The 18,605-nt window shown below is 57.3% G+C and overlaps 1 protein-coding gene across 4 annotated transcripts in view; it reads right to left on the bottom strand.

The window, feature by feature from the left end:
* Positions 1 to 17,571, bottom strand: part of LOC128797768 (serine/arginine repetitive matrix protein 2-like) — a 115,621-nt gene extending 98,050 nt beyond the window's left edge. For all 4 annotated transcript variants that reach the window (XR_008434236.1, XM_053960632.1, XM_053960631.1 and 1 more), the window contains exons 1-2: positions 14,376 to 17,571; positions 6,713 to 7,166 (exon numbers count right to left, since the gene is read on the bottom strand). Coding sequence is in view for 3 of the 4 variants with exons in the window: in XM_053960632.1 (XP_053816607.1) it covers positions 6,714 to 7,166; positions 14,376 to 14,888 (966 nt within the window). In the remaining variant the exon portion in view is untranslated. The remainder of the gene's footprint in view (positions 1 to 6,712; positions 7,167 to 14,375) is intronic.
* Between the last annotated feature and the right edge of the window lie 1,034 nt (positions 17,572 to 18,605).

Here is an 18,605-nt window from a genome sequence, read left to right as displayed (position 1 = left end):
AAAAGAGGAGGGAAGAGCTGGGCTCATCCCTGCAAAAAGAGGAGGGAAGAGCTGGGCTCATCCCTGCAAAAAGAGTGGGACCCCACAATTCCCTCACCCTTTAAACCTCCCTGGTCCCTGCTCCTGCCCTCGCCCCCTCCCCATCCCGGGATATTTCCCATCCCCACTTCCTGATCTGCAGCACACGATGCCAGAGCAGAGCTCGGCCCACGGAGAGGCAGCCAGGAGCCCTGTGGGATGTGGGAAAGCACTTCCCCGACTCCTGCAGGGGCTTGGGGACAGCGGGATGAGGGCAGCAGCTCCTGGGAAGGACGTTGGAGGTGGGAAAAACAAGTGGCTGCTTCCCCAGGGACTCGGCTGAGTCACGGTCCCAGGACGGAGCCAAGGGCCAGCAGGACTCCCAGGATTCCATCTTTCCACGGATTTCATGGAGACAGAAGGAGGAGATCTCCCTGTGTGGGACAAATTCCGTCCCAGAGCCATCCCCTGCACTCTTCACTGCTTTAGAGCGTTCCCAAACCTGATCCTGCCCTTTCCTCGCAGAAAAAGGAATCCCTCTGCAGCCAGGCCAGGCCAGGCTCCTTCCCAAGGGCAGGGAAAAGCCTGGAAGCAAAGGAACTGCAGCAGAGCAGGGCAGGGCAAGCCTGGGGAGCCTTGGGGCAGCTCCTGCAAGGGCAGCAAGGCTTCCAAGGGAAAAGCAGCAGTTTCACAGGACCATGGAACGGTTTGGCTTGGAAGGGACCTTAAGGATCACCCAGTTCCACCCCCCTGCCACGCATTTGGTGGCCAAAAGCCACCACCAGCCCGGGAAGGAGGACAGGGAAACAAAGCAAAAAGGAGAGGGAGGGAGGAAGAAGGTGAAGGGGCACGGGCAGGAGGGGATGGAAGCAGAGGGAAGGATTTGCTCGGAGCCTGTTCCTGAAACTTGCAGCCCGTGTGCCAGGCACTCCCGAATACTAATCAGAGCTGAAAAAATATCAAACAATTAGGAAGGAAAGTCTCCTGGCAGGGTTTCTCCTGGAGACGTCGGGCTGGTTTTGTTTATGAGCGGGAGGAAGTGGGAACCGCTCCTGTTTGTTCTGCAGGAGAAAAGAGAAAGCTCCAGTGTTTTAATTTCTCCGCTGAAAACCCTGGAGATTTGGCCTGAAACGGAGCAGAGAGGCTGATCCAGATTCACCCGCAGCCTTTTGTTACAAGAAAATATTTGAGTCGTTTTTTTCCTCCCTCCCCTTCTGCGTGGGCAAAGAAAGGGGCAGTGGATACAAAGCCGGCATTTTTTGTTCCCAGAAAATATCAATGAAAAGAGCATTCCAGAGGCCAAGGGCGCAGCGCAGCTCCCAGGGCACTGGAGATGTCCTGGCTGGGCAGATGCAGCCCAGGAAGGGCAAAAATATCACCTCAAAAACTCCTTTCTGTTAGAAAGGCAGGTGAGCAATATTTGGGAAGCCTAAATTAAGTTTTTAAGCGGATTTTTGCCTCGCAGGGACACACACGAGGCTGGGAGGGGACAAGGTCACATAAACTTCATTTACTCGGAGGTTGCAACTTGCAAAATCCCCGGATCAACGTTTTCCTTTGGTTTCCACACGGGAGGGCCTGAAGCAGCACCTCAGAAAATGAAATAAATCGGGTTTAGTGCGGGCTGTAACAGCAGGAGGAGCTGGGGAAGGAGCTGGGGAAGGAGCTGGAACAGTTTGTGGGCAAGGAAAAGCAGATCCCAGGACAAATCCCAGCATCCCAGGGCCAGAGGAGACTCCTGGAGTGCAGAGCAGTGTGAGAACTGAGCTCAGGCTGTCCCCAAGGCTCTCAGGGCCCTTTCAAAGCTCTTCCCCCACGGGGAGCAGCCCAGGGATGGACAAAATGTGCCATTCCCAGCTAAAAACTTCCCAAAAACCCGGCTTTTCAGAGCAAACCCCAAATGCCTTCACCATGGAAACCCAGCCCGGGGCTGGTATCGCCGCTGGAATTCGCCCTTGGCTGCAGCTCGGGAGGAGCCCAGACAGGGAAACCTTTCAGGAAAAACTTTCAGCTCGGGAAGTGCCAGCCCAGGAGCCTGGGACTGCTCGGGAAGAGCCTCCAAGGCAGCCAAAGACGCGGGATTATCCCGCAGTAATTCACCCACTCCCAGCCGTGTGGAAGCAGAGCCAGCCCCAGCTCTTCTCCCCGGGGAGCTGGGCAAGGGAGGGAAAGGGAGAGGCAGAGCAGGAGCTTTCCAAGCTTTTCGCTGGGAGAAGGGAGCACGTTGAGCCATCCCATGAGGAGCAGAGCTCTGGGAATGCTGGAGACATCCCGAGCAAACCTCACCCAGTGTCCTCCTGTCCCTGTGCACACTCCCCACATCCCACATTCATGGATCAGCAGCATTCCAGATCAAGTTTAAGGTTTCCCAAGTGCCACAGGTTTCTGGCTAAAGGCGGATCCATAAAAGTCACATTTATCACCTCAGATCTGCTCCCTCCTCATCCTCATCCCCTCAGCACCCTGCCCTGGAGAGTCAAGAACCCAGGATCCTCCAGAATCCAGGATATTCCAGGATTCTCCAGAATCCTGGAATACCCAGAGCTGGAAGCGACCCACAAGGATCAAATCCAGCTCCAGAAGAACTACTTGGGTTTGGGGTCTGTGCTTCCATGGGCACCCTGGGAGGTTGGGAATTCCCTTCCCAGGAAGCAGCATCCACGGGGTGGGAGCCACCAGCAGAGCAGGGGATGGATGAGGGGGATGGATAGAGAAGGAGCAGGGGATGGATGAGGGGGATGGATAGAGGGGGAGCAGGGGATGGATGAGGGGGATGGATAGAGGGGGAGCAGGGGATGGATGAGGGGGGGATGGATAGAGAGCCGGGAGCAGGGGATGGATGAGGGGGGATGGATAGAGAGCCGGGAGCAGGGGATGGATGAGGGGGGATGGATAGAGAGCCGGGAGCAGGGGATGGATGAGGGGGGATGGATAGAGAGGGAGCAGGGGATGGATATGGGGGGATGGATAGAGAGGGAGAAGGGGATGGATGAGGGGGGATGGATAGAGGGGGAGCAGGGGATGGATATGGGGGGATGGATAGAGGGGAGCAGGGGATGGATGAGGGGGATGGATAGAGGGGGAGCGGGGGATGGATGAGGGGGGATGGATAGAGAGGGAGCAGGGGATGGATATGGGGGGATGGATAGAGAGCCGGGAGCAGGGGATGGATGAGGGGGGATGGATAGAGAGGGAGCAGGGGATGGATATGGGGGGATGGATAGAGGGGGAGCAGGGGATGGATGAGGGGGATGGATAGAGAGGGAGCAGGGGATGGATATGGGGGGATGGATAGAGAGGGAGCAGGGGATGGATATGGGGGGATGGATAGAGAGCCAGGAGCAGGGGATGGATGAGGGGGATGGATAGAGGGGGAGCAGGGGATGGATATGGGGGGATGGATAGAGGGGGAGCAGGGGATGGATATGGGGGGATGGATAGAGAGCCAGGAGCAGGGGATGGATGAGGGGGGATGGATAGAGAGCCGGGAGCGGGGGATGGATGAGGGGGGATGGATAGAGAGCCGGGAGCGGGGGATGGATGCAGTGCCAGGAGCAGGGGATGGATGCAGTGCCAGGAGCAGGGGATGGATGCAGCGCCGGGAGCAGGGGATGGATGCAGTGCCAGGAGCAGGGGATGGATGCAGTGCCAGGAGCAGGGGATGGATGCAGCCCCGGGAGCAGGGGATGGATGCAGCGCCGGGAGCAGGGGATGGATGCAGCCCCGGGAGCAGGAATGCCGCAGATCGGGAATGCCGCGGAGCTCCGCTGCCATCCAGCGGCCGCGGGACGCGGCTCCAGCAGCGCCGTGGCTTCGCTGAAAGCCGCTGTCACCTCCAGCGCGGCTTCCGACACAGCCAACACCCCCTGGATGGGTTTTCCCCAATATCCCACCTCGCCTGGAGCAGCCCTGAGGTGTTTTACTGCTGCTCCCAAGGATATTGGTCGCTCCATGGGTTTTTTACACCTTTTTCCACAGGGCTGGAGCACCTCTGCTCCAGAGCCAGGCTGGGAAAGCTGGGAATGTTCAGCCTCCGGGGAAAATTTAAAACCCGTTTCAGTGCCTGCAAGAGCTCCAGAGATGATGAGGGGATTTGGACAAGGGATGGAGTGACAGGACACAGGGAATGGCTTCCCACTGCCAGAGGGCAGGGATAGATAGGATACAGGGAAGGAATTCTTGGCTGCCCCACCCCTGGAAGTGTCCAAAGCCAGGTTGGACGGGGCTTGGAGCAGCCTGGGACAGCGGAACGTGTCCCTCTCATGGCAGGGGTGGCACTGGATGGGATTTAAGGTCCCTCCCATCCCATCCCATTCCCTGCGATCCCAGAGAATCCCGCGACCCCTGCGGGCCCCGCCGGGCAATGCAGGCGCTGCCGCTGCTGCCGCCAGGGGTCAGCGCGAGCCCGGGAGAGAGCCCCGATCCCGCTGGAATCCCGCTGGAATCCCGCATTTCCCACCCGGGATGTGCCCCCAGTCCCCCAACCGGGATCCCGCATCCCGCGCCCGGGATGTCCTCCAGACCCCCGGTGGTGCCCAATCCATAGGAAATCCCTTCCAAAGGGAATCCGTGGCACTGGGGACACGGGTCGGTGGTGGCCTTGGCTGGACTCCCTGACCTTTGAGGGCTTTTCCAGCCGGAATGATTCTGTGATTCCATGAGCAGCCTCAGGGAGTCCCTAAAACCTTCTGCACGTGGGATTCCCTGAGCCCAAACCTCACCTGTCCCCAGCCGCCCTGGGCTTCCCTGGAGCATCCCTCAGGGACAGATCCTGCTCTGGGGTGGCCGGGGCACCGACCTGCACAGAGTAATAGACGGTGACAAAGTGCCCGGGACAAGGAAGATTTCACAGCCAGGGTTTGAAAAGGGATTGTGAAGATCCTGATAAAGATCCGGCCTGCAGCTCCAGGTGAGGAGCTCTGCAGCTGGATCCGTCCTTCCTGCAGGGCTGCAAGGCCAGCTTGGACAGGAACCTCTGCTAAGGAAGGTGTCTCTTATCTTTGGTACAAGATAAACTTTAAGATCCAAAATCTAAACCATTCCAGGAAGAAGTGCAGCACCACGACAGGACTCAGCCACCACAAGCACCACCATCTGCACCACAGACTCAGAAACCACAGGACAGACCTCAGAAAAAAAAGGGAAAAATGCAAAAAAACCAAAGCAAACCCCACTGTCAGCCCGGCCCCACCTCACAGAGGAGCCAGGGAGGGCTGGGCTGTTTTACATCAGTGCAGTGACAAAATCCCTGCCTAACTCAGCCCAAAGAGCTCAGCTGGAAAATGTGGAACTACAGCGAGACCATGGGCACAAATCTCATCCCTCCTCCTCCTCTTCCCTGCGTCCCAGAGGCGGGGACGGCACAGGGAGACTCCTGCTGGGAAGGGATGAGGTCAAGGGCGTGGTATGTTCATGGGATCATCAGGGGAAAAACACAATCCATGGGATCATCCGGGAGAGCCACAACCCATGGGATCAGCAGGGGACAGCCACAGTCCATGGGATCATCAGGGGAAAACCACAGTCCATGGGATCATCCGGGAGAGCCACAACCCATGGGATCATCAGGGGAAAACCACAGTCCATGGGATCATCAGGGGAAAACCACAGTCCATGGGATCATCAGGGGAAAACCACAATCCATGGGATCATCAGGGGACAGCCACAATCCATGGGATCACCAGGGGAAAACCAAAACCCATGGGATCATCAGGGGACAGCCACAATCCATGGGATCATCAGGGGACAGCCACAACCCGTGGGATCATCAGGGGAAAACCACAACCTATGGGATCATGAGGGGACAGCCACAACCCCAAGGGACTGGGGAGAGTCTGGGCTGCACCAGCACCACTCAGAAAGTGACTGAGAGGAAAATGAGCTGCCTCAGCTCTGCTCAAACAGATGCTGCACTGCTTGAAGACTCAAATCAAAAGCTGCTCCAGCCACTCAGAGCTCCAGGTTCTCATCTGCCCCCTCTGGGAAGAGCAAAAACCAGACCCTGCTGGATTTCTGGTCAACAGCAGCTCATTCCCCACCAAGAAATCCCACTCCATCCTCCCTCCCCCAGGCCAAACAGCCTCAGTCCCCCAGCAGCTCCTCAGGCACTTCTCCCATGTCACACCCAGATGACAACACCAGCACAAGTCCCCTCAAAGTCCACAGTCTGGCATCATTTTCTAGCAGGAAAATGGATTTTTCCATCCCAAGGAGGTTCACAGCAGCCTCCCTTCCAAAGGGAGCCTTCCAGCTCCTCCCCTGAAGCCTCCAGGAGCCCCTCAGGACAAGCCACACGTTGTCCCCAGTGACCCTGACAAGAGTCCCCCCTGCAGCCACCACTGGCTTAGGAGTGGAAAACCATCAGGATTCCCTTCCTGGAGGAAAAAAAAGGAAAACCTCCTGGGAAGGTGCAGCCTTTAACCTTTTATCCATTGCTCAGCAATAAAACTCCAGGAAGAAAACTCCTATTGGGGATTTCAAGCTGGAATGGCATGAAAAAATTCATGTATTGATTAAAGCAGCCGGTTCAGCTGCCAGAACAAACCTGTCTGCTCCCTCATTCCCTCACAGCAGCTCCCTGGATTGGGCATTTTTTTTTTTCCTCAAGACAGAGAAAATATCATTTTCCAAGAAGTCCAACAGAAAGGTGCTTAAAAAAAAAAAAAAAAAGGAAAAATACATGTTCTTGACTCACATCAGAGCAGCAGGATTTGTCCTCCAGGAGTGCATGGAATCCTTCTTCCTGCAGAGCCAGCATGCTCAGAGTAGCCCAGAAAAAGAGGGAATTGTAGCCTCAGGCTGTGATAAGTGCTGCTTTTCCCATCTGTCCCTCGGGAGATTCCCTGTGCCGGAGCCAGTCGCAGCAGGACGATGCCAAAAGCAGTAAATCCACGGGATTTGGGAGGAGCAGGAGGCACGGCCGTGCCATTCCCAGCTGCAGACAGAAGGGAGCATCCAAACCCCAGGCGAGGCTCGGGGCTCGGGATCCCAGCGCAGAGGAACCATCCAGGGCCAAATCCCGGCTCGGGAGCCTTTCCCTGGCCGAGGGGACAAGTGCCACTCCTGTCCTGGCGTCCCCACCGCTGGCACAAGGAGGTTCCAGCAGCTCCCGGGGCCGACGGGAGCTGTCCCTGCAGGAATGCCGAAACCTGTGGAGAAACAAAGGTCAGGATGAGGGACAGGAGCGACCTCGGCCACTGCAGCACGACCTCGCTCTGCTCGGGGCACCCTGAGCACATCCCACAGAGCAGGGCTGCAAGAGATGCCCAAATTCAGCACCCGAATGGTGCCAAATTCAGGGATTTCCCTGCTGCTGCTGAGCACAGGCGCTGGCTGTGCTGGTGGCCACGGCCCCAGGGAGTATTGTAAAACACAGGAGAACCCAACGGGCAGAAATGCTGATGTGTGACTCCAGCTCAGGAGGCTGAATGATTTATTCAGTATAACTATGCTAGAATACATTAATATACTATTTAAAGGAGATACTAAACTACAAACCCACTTGTTCTAACTCCCATCTCTAACTCACCCACAACTCGTGACCCTCTCTGAGAGTGCAGCCACAGGTGGGTTGGATTGGATTGGATGGGATTGGACTGGACTGGATTGGAATGGATTGGATTGGATTGGACTGGATAGGATTGGATTGGAATGGATTGGATTGGCCACCAGGCTCAAACAATCCTCACCAGAATCCAACCAAGCAATCACCCCAGGGAAACAATTCTCCAAGCACATTCCACATGGGAAAACAAGGAGCAGAAATAGAAATTGTTTTCTCTTTCTTTCTCTTTGTGCTGCTCTTTGAAATATCCTGAGAGAGAAATGTGCTGCCACATGGGACTGCTGGCCACTTCCTCGCCCAGGACTGGTCCCACTGGCTCCTGGCACGCGGGATTCCTGTTGGAATCCATGCAGGGAAAAGAGCTCGGGATGGATTCCTCGCAGGAACCGCAGCGAACACCCAGAGGCGACAATCCCCAAGCTGAATTCCCGTCGGGAACGGGAGCTGAGCCCTCGGAGGGTGTGGGCAGGGCTCAGAGGATGTGGCTGCCCCTTATCTCTGGTGACAACCCCAGCCCAGCAGCAGCTCCTCCCCAGACCAACCCATGGCAGCAGCGGGGACAGCCAGCAGATTTTTGGGAGGGGGGGTTTGGAGCCTTTGCCGTGTGCCAGGTCCCCCCGGAGCCCCTCACGTGGCCACCCGGGCTCGCAGCAGCCCCGTTCGGGCTCGTTAGGGCGCCGCTGCCGCCGGCACAAAGTCCGTATTTGTTTCCCCGCAGGGGTGGAAAGAAAGGGGGTTTTGTGTTTTCTTCCTCTGCTCTTTGCAGGCTGCGGGGAGTTTATTTGACACTCCAGCACTCTTTGTGAGCTGAGTGCCCCGGGATAAATGCTACCCTTAAGAGTTACTTGGCGTTAGACAGAGGGACCCTCTTCAGAGGAGAATGGGGGCTTGTTGGGATGGGGTGGGAGGGGGACGGGGAGGGGGCTCGAGGAGAGCCCTCATAGAAGGGTCTCTGTCCTGGCCTCACAATGGAGCGAATTCTTCAAGATACCGGGAGCTGAAAGGAAGGAAGGAACTTTCCTCCTTTTAAAAAGGATTTTCAGGAACAATTGAAGAAGCCATAAAAAGGGGAGCATTATTCCCCATCCAGGCCGCTGGGCTGGGAAGATTCTCCCTCCCCCCTCAGAGCCCTGGGCTGGGCACATCCCACAGATCCCACTGGGACAAGCACAGGGGTGGCATGAGGGTCACTTTATGGAGGGGACCCTGCCAGCCGGAGATGTCCTTGTCCTGCCTCCCACAGCCAGGTGCCACTTCCACGAGCCACCTTTTCCTGCCTCAGCAGGAAAAAGGGATTGTCCCAGGGGCAGGGATTAAACACCCAATGGTGCCACCATCCTGCCAGAGCTGCAGGGACCGCTGTCCCCAGGGACACAGCCCGGATATCCCTGCAGCCAGAGGATGGCATTTCCATGGAAAACAGCTGGAGAGGGCCCTGCCAGGCACTCCCAGGTGAGCAGCTCCTCCTCTCCAGCCCACAGGGGAGTTTTCTGCACACCCTCAGCCTCACACAGCCCAGGAAGAGGAGCTTCACCTCCAGCCTGGCTCCAGCACAGATCCCAACCTCCGCCGGGGTAATGGATTCAGCTCCCACTCCCTCCCAGTGGCCACTGGTGGCCGGGCCCCCCCCCAAGCCCAGCCAAGCAGGACCCTCCTGCCCCCACCCCATCCCAGGAGCTGCACTGCAGCATCCCCAGAACCCCAAAGGATCCCTCATTCCCTCCAGCTGCTCGGGAAATGCTGGAACAAGAACCAAGCCAAGCCCAGGGAAGAGCTGGCTGTGAGGAAACCTCCTGGAGCTCATCCCACCCCCCCCAGCAGGGAAGGGACCTGCTCTCCAGGCTCTGGAATTGCAGGGAAGCTCCTGTCAGCTGGAATTCCTGCAGTTCCAGCCTCAGGGACAGGCACCTGCCTCTTGGTGTCACTGGCAGCCCAGGTGCCAGTGCTGGCAGCAGCTCCTGTCCCTCCAGGGCCACCTTCCCTGGCGCTGGGGCAGTGCCAGCCCTGGGTTTGTCTGCAGGGAACGAGGATGGGCAGGGACAGCATCACAGGAACCCCCTGAGCTGCCACCCCACAGCTCCCAAAGCGCCCCTGGCTGCACCTCAGAATTCACAGGATCACCAGGTTGGAAGAGACCTCCAAGATCATCGAGTCCAGCCCAGCCCCAACCCCTCAACTCAACCCTGGCACCCAGTGCCACATCCAGGCTTTGTTAAACACACCCAGGGATGGGGACTGCACCACCTCCCCGGGCAGCCATTCCAGAACTTTATCACCTTTCTGTGAAAAACTTTTTCCTAATATCTTAACCTCCTGCCTGCCAGCAGGACCCCGCACCCCAAAAACATCTTTTCTCTTACAAACTTAGGAAAAACTTCCAAAAACCCCTCATGCTTTGGCCTGAGAACGCAGCATAAAGGAGCAGCAGCAGGAGCTGAAGCAGCTCCAGTGACAGCAGTGACACCACAGCCACCCCAGACTGGGGACAATGTGACACCGGAGCAGCCGACAACAAGCAGGACTTGGGGACATCCAGGAGCCCAGCAGGGTCCAGGAGATAGAGGATTTCCAGGAGATCCAGGAGCCCCAGCAGGGTCCAGGAGATAGAGGATTTCCAGGAGATCCAGGAGCCCCAGCAGGGTCCAGGAGATAGAGGATTTCCAGGAGATCCAGGAGCCCCAGCAGGGTCCAGGAGATCCAGGAGGATCCAGGAGATAGAGGAGATCCAGCAGGGTCCAGGAGCCCAGATCCAGGAGGATCCAGGAGATAGAGGAGATCCAGAAGGGTCCAGGAGATCCAGGAGCCCCAGCAGGGTCCAGGAGCCCAGATCCAGGAGGATCCAGGAGATAGAGGAGATCCAGCAGGATCCAGGAGATAGAGGAGATCCAGCAGGGTTCCAGGGGGTACAGGAGCCCAGCACGATCCAAGAGCCCCAGCAGGGTCCAGGAGCTCCAGGATCCAAGAGCCCAGGTCCAGGAGATCCAGGAGCCCCAGCAGGATCCAGGAGGATCCAGGAGCCCCAGCAGGGTCCAGGAGGATCCAGCAGGATCCAGGAGCCCCAGCAGGATCCAGGAGGGTCCAGGAGGATCCAGGATCCAAGAGCCCAGGTCCAGGAGATCCAGGAGCCCCAGCAGGGTCCAGGAGGATCCAGGAGCCCCAGCAGGATCCAGGAGGATCCAGGAGGATCCAGGAGCCCCAGCAGGGTCCAGGAGGATCCAGGAGCCCCAGCAGGATCCAGGAGGGTCCAGGAGGATCCAGGAGCCCCAGCAGGATCCAGGAGGATCCAGGAGGATCCAGGGCAGACCCTCAGAGCCAGCCTGAAGCTCCTGCACGGCACAAAACCCCTCAGGCTGAGCTTTACCCAGCAGAGCCCTCGGGAGGTTTTCCTGCAGCTCTGATCCCCTGCCAGGGAGAAAAAGCAGGAATAAAACCCCGCAGGAATCAGCCTTTAGGAACAACCCAGCAGAGACGTTTGCTCCCCACACAAAACCCATTCCGAGATTGATATTTCCCCCCCCCCCCCCCCCCAGGAAAGCTGCACAACCACCCAGGGATCAAACACATTTATTTAAAGGCTTAGGTTTTAGCCCTCAAAAAAAAAACAAAAAAAAATCCAAAAAAAAAAAAAAAAAAAAAAAAAAACATCTGCGGCTTGGCAGAAGGAGCAGGCAATTGAATCGGAAAAATGTTCCCTGCTCTGAGGGCACGGCAGCGGCACAACCCCGGGCGAGGCCTTCGCACCTCATCAGCTCCGGGGGAGATCGCACCCAGGAGGGGCGAGGAGGTGACAACAAGCCCTGACCGCCCTCCCCGGCCAGCAAAGCGATTCCTGCAATTCCAGTGTTGCCAAAGAGCGGGGGAAACCCCAAAAAAAATGGGAAAAGGGAGCGCTAAAATCAGGCCGGGAGCAGCAGAGAGGCCCGGGGAGTCGTGAGGCGGCAAAGCCTAATCCCGCGCCGAGAGCTTTCCTCAGAAAGGAGCAGCGTTTATTAGATCATAAAAGCCCTTCCATGCCGTGTTTACAGCAACACGGGGCATTTTTTCTGCCCCCTCATTTCTGTTCCAAACCCATCTTTCCCGGTGGAAGCAGCCCGGTTGAACAAGGCCACGCTTTGTAAAGCTGCTCCGGCTCTGGGCACTGGCAGGGCCCTGGGCTCTCCTCGCCCTCTCTTTTGTTGCTTTGCTTTTCTGTTCAAAGTTCAAACAACCCCCAAACCCCCCAGGAAGCTGCATTGTGCTCCTGCCATGATCCCCCCGCTGTCTGGGGCGCGGGTGTGGCCCAAATCTTTTGATCTCCGAAAATTTAAGGATCATTCCTTATCCAGGAGAATTCCCAGATGGAGGAGCTTGCGTCCAAAGCTGTCCAGATCAGAGCCAGCTGCTGTTAAAAATCACCAGGGAGAAGGGATGCTGCTGGATTGAATACATTTAAAACCAGGCAGGAGGGGAATGGAAAAAGTTCAGCCTTGGATGAGCCGGGAGCTTCCAGATGTCACAGGCAGAGCAATCCTAAAAAAAAAAGTCAGGTCCCAGCACTTCCCAAAGCCCTCTCTGCACCTGTAACCCTGAGCCCGGCTCAGCCAGGTGCAGGTGAGGTGGCACCTGAGCTTAGAGACCCCTGAACCCCCCAAAATCCCGTTTAACCCTGAGCTGTCCCCCCAAAACACTGCAGGTGACACTGCTCTGCTCGTGTAGCCACCCACTGTCCCAGGCTGCTGGGAAATGCCTCATTTTCCAGCCCTTCAGGGCTGAATCCACCTTCCCCGGGACATTCCTCATGTTCCAGGACATTCCTCATTTTCCAGCCCTTCAGGGCTGAATCCACCTTCCCCCGCAGGTCCCAGCCATTCCAGAGGGATCTGGGGGATCCTTCACCCAAGGGGAACAGCCCCAGCTCAGCACCTCCAAACCAGGTCCTGCCAACACCCCAGAGAGTGGGATGAGCCCATTTGGGATCTCTTCCCTGTCTCAGCAGGCAGGAGGATCCTGCTGGACTCCACAGCCCGGAATTCCTGGCTCAGCAGAGTGAGCAGGGACGCTCCTGCTCCCAAATCTCTTGGGCAGGAGAGCACCTGCAGCTCCTGAGACCAGCCAGAGCAGAGCGCCTGAGCCTGCTCCCCCTGCCCAGGTCAGCCTTCCCAAAATCCCTTTTTCCTCGGGAGACACCTCAGCCCTCCCCAAAATCCCTTTTTCCTCGGGTGACACCTCAGCCCTCCCCAAAATCCCTTTTTCCTCAGGAGACACTGCCACACAGGTGTCACCACTCCTGCCCACGGAGGGATTTTGTCTCCTCCTGACCCCACAAGAATCGGGATCTGGGGTTCTTTTCACACCTCAGCTGGGAGCCTCTTCCCAAAGGTTTGATATTCCCACAGCTGCCTCTCCACGGCCCCAAACGGGGTGATCACCACCGCATCAAATGCAGTTTGAGGGGTGCCATATCTCCCAAACCTTTGATTCGGGACACCTGAACATGGAAAACACCTGGTAAGCTTAAAAAAAAAAAAAAAAAAAAACACCCAAATCTTGACAGAGCAGATCCAGCTGGTTTTGCAGCAAAGCCTTGGAAAATGAGAGCACAAAGTGATTGTGTCCATATCAGAGCTCCAACTCCCCTCACACGGCAGATCTCACACCTGGGGGTGATGCCTTAAATTTTAGCTTTCATATCTGAAGCGTTGAGGCGAACCAGGAAGATTTCTCCCCCCCGCCCAGTTCTACAGGGAAATGAGAAATTTGGGCGTCCTGAAAGCATCACCTGCCCGCCAGCAGAGAGGGCCGCTGTCCTTGGGAGCCCTGCTCCAGTTTCCCAGCTGGGATCGCCCCTCCACAACCCCGGGCAAAGCAAAACGCAGCCTCTTCCCAAGGCCTGAGTCACCAACGCTCTGCCCCCACTTCCCTCCCCGCGGCTGCGCCCGTGATTATAAAAAGATGTCTCAATTAAGAGCTGAGCAACTCCCGCAGCCTCCAAAGCCTCCGGAGGAAATTCCGAGCCAGCAGCGAGCAACACCAACAACGTCCGGGCAATAAAACCTCCTCTGGTGCCCACCAGAGTAACCTCAAACATCCTTTCCCCAAAGCAGCAGCCCCAGCCCTCCGGAGGGATCCCGGGCTGGAGTTCCCCCGGCCACGCCGGGTCCCCGCGAGCAGACAGCGCTAATTTCTGTCTGTGCTGTCGGCTGCAGGTCTAGACTGGTGTGGTCTTTTTGTTGTAGCCAGCAAAAGAAGGGAGTCATTCATATATATATATATATTTTTTTTTTTTTTCCCAGGATTCACACAAAAGTGCTCTTGTGCATCCCAGAGCCGCGAATCGGCAGCCGCGAGCCGGCTCGCCCCGGGGCTGGGACAGCCCGGCGGGGAGGGACGGGCTCCGAGGGGCTGCGGACACTGCCCAAAGCCCCGCCCGAGCACCTGCCCCGGGGCCAGGCTTTTGGGGAACGACTTCCCACGGCAGGGAAGGGAAGAGCCCTGAAAATAAACCAAAAACCCCACTTAAAAAAAAAAAAAAAATCCACCAAAAAAACCCGCAAACGTCGAAGGAAAACAGCGGCCGCGCGCTTTTCCTTGGAGAGAAGGGGAAAACTCCAGCAGGAGCATCCCGAGCCGGAGCCCCGACCCCGGGCAGAGGAAGGACACAAAGGGGATGGCACAGGGGGAGAAGCGACAGCGGGTGCGGGCACCGAGGGGACCCGCAGTGCCCAGCACAGCCCCCCCAGTGCCGGGGAGCAAGTGCGGGGCGCAGGAACCCCGTGCTGAGCCCCGCACCCCCCGAGCCGAGCGGGGCACCCACCTCCGCCTCCGCCGGCAGCGCCCGAAGCCGCCCGGGGCTGCGGCTCCCCCGGTGCGCCGAGCGGCATCCTCCTCGTCCTCCTTCTGCAGAGCCCCAGCCCGCTCCGGGGGTCCGGATATCGGCCCGCTCCCACCGGGAATAGCCCCGGGAGCGCCGGGATGGGCAGCGGGAGCGGCTCCGCCGCAGCCAGGGATGCTCCGACTGCGGCTGCCGGGCCATTCCCCCTTTTATAGCCCCGCGGCGGCGGGCGGGCGGTGCGGCTTCACGGGACTTGTAGTTCCTCCCCCCCGGCCTAGAGCCGCCTCCCTCCGCCCTTCTGTCCGTCCCTCTCTCCCTCTGTCCGTCCGTCCGTCCGTCCCTCCGCGGGGAGGGGAGGGCGCGGGCGGTTCGGGAGGAGCCGGGGGTCGGGGAAGCTCCGCTCCTCACCGGGACCCCGCCGCTCTCCAGGGGAGGGAAGAGCCGATGGTTTTGCCTGGAAAAGTCCGGTTTTCCACGGGATTCTTGGAGCCGCATCCCTGGCACAGCCAGCCCGACGCCACAGCGGCCCTAAAGTGAATGAGTAACCCCAAAACCCCGGCACGAACAGCGAGCGCTTCAATCGTGCCGGGTACGGGTTATTGTTTTGTTTAATTATTCTCCCAATTATTAATTTAACTTAATTATTAACCCATCCGAGGAATGAATGAGCAATTAACCGTGCTGTTGACTTCGGGGCTCATTTAAGGCCCGTTGTCCCAAGCCCTGGGTGCTGGCAGAGTCGCCCAGCGGGATGGAGCCGTGTCCCGCGGGTTCCCTCTGCCCTCTGGACCCCACGTGCTGTGGGGAAGGTCCTGAAGGGCACAGCAGGCACGAGGAGGGGGTGGCACCGTGCCCGGTGTCCCCTCCAGGAGAAGGTGCTGCTCAGGGGGGATGATCCTGCACAAACCCGGTCCCACTCCAGCAGGGACAGGGACACGGATCCAGCCCCTTCCCACCTGCACCAGGCTGGGATTTAACCATTCCAGAATTGCTGCTGAAACGAAACCACAGAAGTTTTTTTTTAGGACAAGGGGGGGCTGAGGGAGCAAGAGGGAGAGAGGAGGGGAAGGAAAAAAAATCCCTCCTGGCAGCTTTTCAGGGCCCGAAGCCGGAGTGGAAATGCTTCCCTGCCCGTAATTGCTTCGAGAGCAGATGAATTTCTTGAAGAAACCACAGCTGAAACGCTGCACAAATCACATTGTTGTGCTTGTGTTGGCTGCCTGCTGAAGGAGGGAAAAGGTCATCGTTTAGGGGATATTAAAAAGGGGAAAAAGCCATATTTTAGCGCTGTGCAGGAGGGGGTTGAGCTGCGTTTTCATAGCCACGGTCTGGAAATTCAAACCTGTTTGGCAAGAGGCAGAAACGGGGCTCACAGAGAGGAAAGAGCTGGGAAAAGGCTGCAAGTGATGGAGCTTATCCTGCCCCTGGATCCCTGGAAGTGCCCAAGGCCGGGCTGGATGAGGCTTGGAGCAGCCTGGGACAGGGGGAAGAGTCACTGATCCAGCACCACCTGAGCTGGGTGTGCCGAGGGCTCCCGTGGGCTCACAGAGCCGTGGGATTGGATGTCCGGGATTTCCAAAGGCAAATTTCCAGTTTTGGAATTGAATTCTGAAGTTTTACTCCCTTTTTCAGTGGCATTTCCTTCAGAGCCACGAGCCCACGGGACACAGAGCTGTCAGACATCATCTCCCAAAAAAAAAAAAACAACAAAAAAAAACCAAACCTGGAGCTCTCCAAGGCTCTGCCACAGCTTTTGTGTCACCCTCTGATGGTGTAAGGGACCAGGACAGCCCCTGGGTGCTGCTCAGGCCCCTCTGTGCTGCCCAGAGACTCCCAAAGGAGAAGGAATTCCCATGGAAAGCTGCAGGACTCGTTCCCAGAGGAGCCTGACGCTGATTTTTGGGATGCTCCCAGCCCTGGCTGTGCCACCATGGAGGGTGTCAGGAGATGCTGGAATGGGATCCAGCTCCAGGTGGGGCAGCATTCCTGGCCCTGCAAGCACGCTGGCATTGCGGGGAGTGCCAGCCCTGCCTGTCCCGGCTCCTTGGAGAGCACAGCATTCCTGAGCCACAGGGAAAAGCCCTGGAATGCGGGATTGCCCATGGAGCAGGCAATGAAGAGCCTGGGGGTGGGAGGATGGCAGCCAGATGTTCCCAAGGTGTGAAAAATCCACCGGGAGCAGCTGGAATCGTCCTTTACCCCCCCAGGGATCTGCAGCTCCCTGGTGGAGTGGGGAGCACAGAATCCCAGGATTTATCCAGGCTGGGAAAAACATCCGAGATCATCGAGTCCACCCTGCAAATATCAAATCCAACATGGGAACGTGGCCACTGGATCTGATTTGGGGGAGCTTTGAAGGAAGGAAATCCTCAGTGCAAGGGCCAAGGAGAGGGGAAAGGGTTCTGCTGGAAAGGGAAGAGGGTTTTCTGGAAAAAGGGTTTTCCTGGGAAGGGAAGAAGGTTTTCCTGGAAAAGGGGTTTTCCTGGTTTTGCTGGGAAGGGAAGAGGCTTTTCCTGGGAAGAGAAGAGGATTTTCCTGGGAAGGGAAGTCTTGTTCCTCACTCCAGGGATGGTTTTGGGGCTCCCAAAGAGACCACCAGGAGGATGGACCAGCTCTTCTCCAGAAGAATCTTCCCAAGATACGGAGCTCCCGATGGTCAGGAATTGCCAAGGAGGAAGGACTGGCTTGTTGACTCCTCCAGGAAAACAGGGAAAACTCTGGGAAGCGACGGGAGCCCTGCCCTGGGAAGGGGGAGCCAGGAAAACTCTTAGTTCTGTCGAAATCGTGTTGGTCCCGACGCTCTGTGGAGCAGTTTGGGGTCACAGCCCCAGCTCGTGTTGCTTTTCCCACCCCAGCTTGGGAATGGCACATCCATAAATCCACACTGTGGAATTTGCTGGTGGTTTTTCCCAGAGAAACAAGAAATTAAAGTGTTTAGTGATGGGCAGCACTGGGAAAATAAAGAGACAGGGAAGGGTGAGCTGGGAATGAGTTCCCACAGGATGGCTGTTCCCTGTTCCCAGGGCCTGGCCAGCACAGTAACCTCTGCAAGTCCTCTGACCTTCAAATACCCTCCCCAACCCAGTTAAATCCATATAAATATATGGAAATATGGGAACAAAAAGCTTTTTCTTTCCAGTGCTGAGAGTGCCAAGTGCTGCGGGAGCCAATAAAGAGCTGCTGCTCCAGGGAGCTGTGGCAGGTAAAACACAAACAGCCCCAATCTTTCCCCAAAACTGCAGCCAATCCCCAAATTAAAAAAAAAAAAAAAAAGAAAAAAAGAAAAATAAAACTAAACCCAAGCCCCAAAGTAAAAGAGGAGGAAAATGTGGTTCTGTGTTTTTAGCTCTTGCCTGGTGCTGGATCCCAGCCTGGCCCACAGGCCTGGGAAGGAGCTCTGGGAATCCCCAGAGGGAGCTGGAGCAGGGAACCCTTGGAACTCCTGTCCCCTCCAGACCCCGCTGTGCTCCGGGGACAAAGGGACACGGAGCAATCCCGGCTCCAGGAACACGGGGAGGATCCACTGCCACCGCCAGCCCTGGGCTCTGAGCCCCTCAGATCCTCACAGAGGGGGTGAGGTGGGGTCACCTCCCGGGAACAGGGGACAGGAAACAGCCTCGAGCTGGGCCAGGGAGGCTCAGGGTGGATGTTCTGGAAAATTCCTTCCCTGCAGGAGCAGCCAGGCACTGCAAGGGGCTGCCCAGGGCACTGGGGGAGTCCCCATCCCTCAGGAAGGAGCACAGGTGGCTCTTCTCCATCAGGCCTGCTTGACAGGGGCTGTTTGGTCCGAGCTTGGACTTGATGGTCCTGGAGTTCTTTCCCAACCTTTTTATGGAGCTACAGAGAGAGGAGAGCTGTTCCACACAGTACCTGGAATTCTCTGCCTGCTCCCAAGATGCCAGGCAGGCTCCAGGAGCTTCCCAGAGGACAAAGGCAGGGCTGAGCAGAGGCACAGCGTCACCTGTTTGCTCAGTGACACGGGCACAGCAGGGCACAGAGGTTTAAATGCCATGGCCAAGGTCACACGGGACACCTGGGACACAGCACGGAGCTTCCAGACCCTGCCCCATCAGCCTGGGAAGGGACACAGCCTCAAACCCCACGGCAAATATCAGATAAACCCCCCAAAATCGCCATGAACCCAAAGCAGAGGAAAGGAACAGGTAAAATGATGAACCCCCAGAGCCAAACCTGCTCCTCAATGGGACGGGG

The sequence above is a fragment of the Vidua chalybeata genome, chromosome 19 (genome assembly GCF_026979565.1).
Source record: "Vidua chalybeata isolate OUT-0048 chromosome 19, bVidCha1 merged haplotype, whole genome shotgun sequence".
NCBI lineage: Eukaryota > Metazoa > Chordata > Aves > Passeriformes > Viduidae > Vidua > Vidua chalybeata.
This window is presented reverse-complemented; position numbering and strand designations above follow the sequence as displayed.